This window comes from Uranotaenia lowii, chromosome 2 (genome assembly GCF_029784155.1).
Source record: "Uranotaenia lowii strain MFRU-FL chromosome 2, ASM2978415v1, whole genome shotgun sequence".
In the NCBI taxonomy this organism is placed as follows: Eukaryota; Metazoa; Arthropoda; class Insecta; order Diptera; family Culicidae; genus Uranotaenia; species Uranotaenia lowii.
In genome coordinates, this window is record NC_073692.1 from 368,384,056 (window position 1) to 368,387,355 (window position 3,300).

General features: G+C 35.7%; 1 protein-coding gene across 1 annotated transcript; it reads left to right on the forward strand.

Moving 5' to 3' along the window:
- The first annotated feature begins 185 nt into the window (after positions 1–185).
- LOC129747541 (MTRF1L release factor glutamine methyltransferase-like) lies at positions 186–2,647 on the forward strand. The gene is made up of 2 exons (XM_055741815.1): positions 186–370; positions 442–2,647. The coding sequence occupies exon 2, from the start codon at positions 483–485 to the stop codon at positions 1,077–1,079; it is 597 nt and encodes a 198-aa protein (XP_055597790.1). The 5' UTR covers positions 186–370; positions 442–482; the 3' UTR covers positions 1,080–2,647.
- Positions 2,648–3,300: the final 653 nt, after the last annotated feature.

Here is a 3,300-nt window from a genome sequence, read left to right on the forward strand (position 1 = left end):
GAAAAAATTTAGATCGAAATACAAAGTTTACTAAAGCCGTGGAATTGTTAATTAGGCAGTTTTTGTTTCTAATTAGTAGAGGCTTTTTTCAAACAGGATTATAATGGGTTAACCGCTAACGACGGGAAAAAAAACCGTTAATTTCTGTGATACCGGGCTCCACTACATCGATGTGATAGATTACCATGGCCGAATTAGAGAGCATGGAATGACAGGAGGAATAACAACAAGTCTTATCCTACGGCCATCAAGTGAAATAGTGAGACGGTCTGTGCAACTAATTTCTGGGAATTCCGAAGTACCACAAACTGGCGACGAGGATGGGATCCAACAGAAGACAGAAAGCAGTACGGCCAACACTGATCGGACGGTATTTGGGATCTTCGTTGGATGCGGTTCCAAATAGTGCTATGTATATAAGTCGAATTTTCTCATTTGCAGTTTGAGGAATAGAATTTAACATACCGAATAAGTAAGTGACCATGTTCCTATCACGATCTGGGACTGGGGCGCTAAGGCAATATTTGAAGGGCCGTTCAATTCAGGCAATGCTCAGTTCGGACGCTCTAAATTCAACTACATGGGCACCAAATAGCGTCCGCACTGTCCAGGACCAGTGGCGCTCTCGGTTTGAGCAGGAGAAGATTCCCGAACCCACCACTTCAATTACTAACATTTTAGCCCATGTGTTAAAACTGGCCTGTCCTGGAGATGTAGAAAAGCATCAAAAGCTAGAACTAAGCAAAGAGCAACTTTCGCTACTGGCTGATTTGTGTGAATGTCGAATGGCCCGTATGCCCATACAGTATGTCATCGGGCAATGGGATTTTGGTGAACTCACACTGAAGATGGCACCGCCTGTGTTCATACCGCGACCGGAAACGGAAGAGCTGGTTGAGCTGATTCTGCAACAAATCGATACTGACAAAGAGTTTAGATTTCTCGATGTGGGAATTCCGAAGTACCACAAACTGGCGACGAGGATGGGATCCAACAGAAGACAGAAAGCAGTACGGCCAACACTGATCGGACGGTATTTGGGATCTTCGTTGGATGCGATTCAACTCGACGAGGAATGATTTTTGATCTAACCTTGAAATGGGTAATCGGACGGAAGGTTGTTGATTGCAAATAAAAAAAAAAGTAAGTAGACAAACATTTACTAAAGAACTGCTATAAATTACTTCAATATTACTTCGGAAGTGAAGTAATATTTTGAAAAGCAAAAATCTATTCAATGATGAAATAATGGTGTTGGAGATACGAGACACTTCGTTGTGCGCTAGTTGCGAGTGTGTTAAACTCGGGAAAAACTAAATATATGTATATTGAATAATGAAATATATTTAACAAAATTCAATACGATACTATAAATACAAATAAAAGAAAAAAATCGTGAAATTTGGTACGGTGAATGTCGGGATAAAGAATGCCGAAGTTTATTGTTTCTTCGTTTGAAATTATTCGCGGTCCTCAAGAAATTAAAAATTAACTAAAAAAAAAAAAAAAAAAAGATTGATAAAGTTCAATAACATCTTCGGAGAAGATTGTAAGCATAAGTACATTTAAGAAAATGCAGATTTAGTTCGTTGACGGAATCTGTTATCAAAGTTTGTTTCGACCATACAACATTTTAACATAAAATCTATTAGGACAGCTTAAGTTAATATGCGTATTTTGCGAGCAAGATGAATGTTTCGTATGATATCAATATTTCGTTTGATATCAATCAATCGTAATCAATATTTTATTGTGACTTGAATGTCAAATAACTAAGGAGGAACTTAAGATAGGCATATGAATAGAACAGATATGCCATCAGTGTTTTATGTTGCCATAAAGGTGAATTAAAAATTGGCCTGATGATGCAAAGAGAAGATAGTATAAAATATATAAAATCCTATATAATAATATGATATACAAAAGGCATCGGAAAAAGTTGATGAACGAGGAATTTATTAAGAATAATTGGATGTGCTTGTCATTGCACGGGTCTTTGTGACTGGAAAATAGCGAGCTATGGATAGCTTCGGAATTCTTAAAAGGTGTTGGTAAATGTTATGTAACATGGACCTCTTCGGAGGTTGATTGAATGTGCTGTATTATCAGGCACGGGACTTTAAGTTCGCTGAATGTGTTTATTAAGAGAAACACGGACCAAATAGGTCGGGATAAATGTGCTGCGTAGTCAGGCACGGAACTTTAAAAAAGTTCGCTAAATGTGTTTATCAAGAGAAACACGGGCCAAATTGGTCGAGATGAATGTGCTGCGTAGTCAGGCACGGGGCTTTAAAAGTCCGCTTAATGTGTTTATTAAAACACGGACCCACCGGGTTGAGATTAAGATGCAGCTGATAGCTGACATGGGTTCTAGGAACCTGTTAGGATTAATTGCCGGATTACCGTGGAGATCCCAGACGAATTTATTTACAGACAATAAGTGGACTGTATTCTATTGCACACACACACAGCATGATCACTACAAATGCGTGCAACAGGGTTTTATCGTATCCGTTAATTGTGATGTAAAAAGCGGAAATGATTTTTCTGTGGGATCGCGCTGTAGGTTTTGGCATTAACAGCACCGTTTATGTGTTTGTATGAACACAGACTATATTGAGGTTGATACTGCGAAAATTGCAGATGTTGAAAGGTTTAAAAATAAATATCTAAATATTTGAAATTATTATTATTATTATGTAGCTATGATAAGATTAATTAATTAAAAAAAAAAAAAAAAAAAACAAAAACAAAAACAAAAACAATAAAACCATTGATAAACCATTCAAGTATAAGAATAACTCAAAGGCTATATGATCCAAATTTTAGTCCTAAGATGATCCGAGTGATCAGAGTGATATAAAAAAAAAACAAAATGGTTTGGTGAGGCTTCTGCAAAACCTTATTTCTAAAATGTCTTTGAATATAATAATAACACTACTAATAACCAACGATATAAAGTGATTCTAATAACATAATGAATAATTGTAAAAAAAAAAGAAAAAAATTGCATTTGAATTTAGATGCATTCACTAAAACAAAAAAAAAACTTTCTGAATCTGATATTTGAGGATATTATTATTTACAACTAGTTTATTAGAATATTTGATAACATGAATGAGACGATATTTTATTTATATTTAATTTTTGATTAAGGTTCTCAAGCACAAGTGGGGAAGTTGTTTAGAAAAGTCAACTCGTAAAATTCTTATATGATGTGTAATTATATGAGATCAAATGAAGCAGAATCGGGTTTTTGCTAGAAGATGCTCTTTTTATTCCAAAGTGAATTATTGGCCG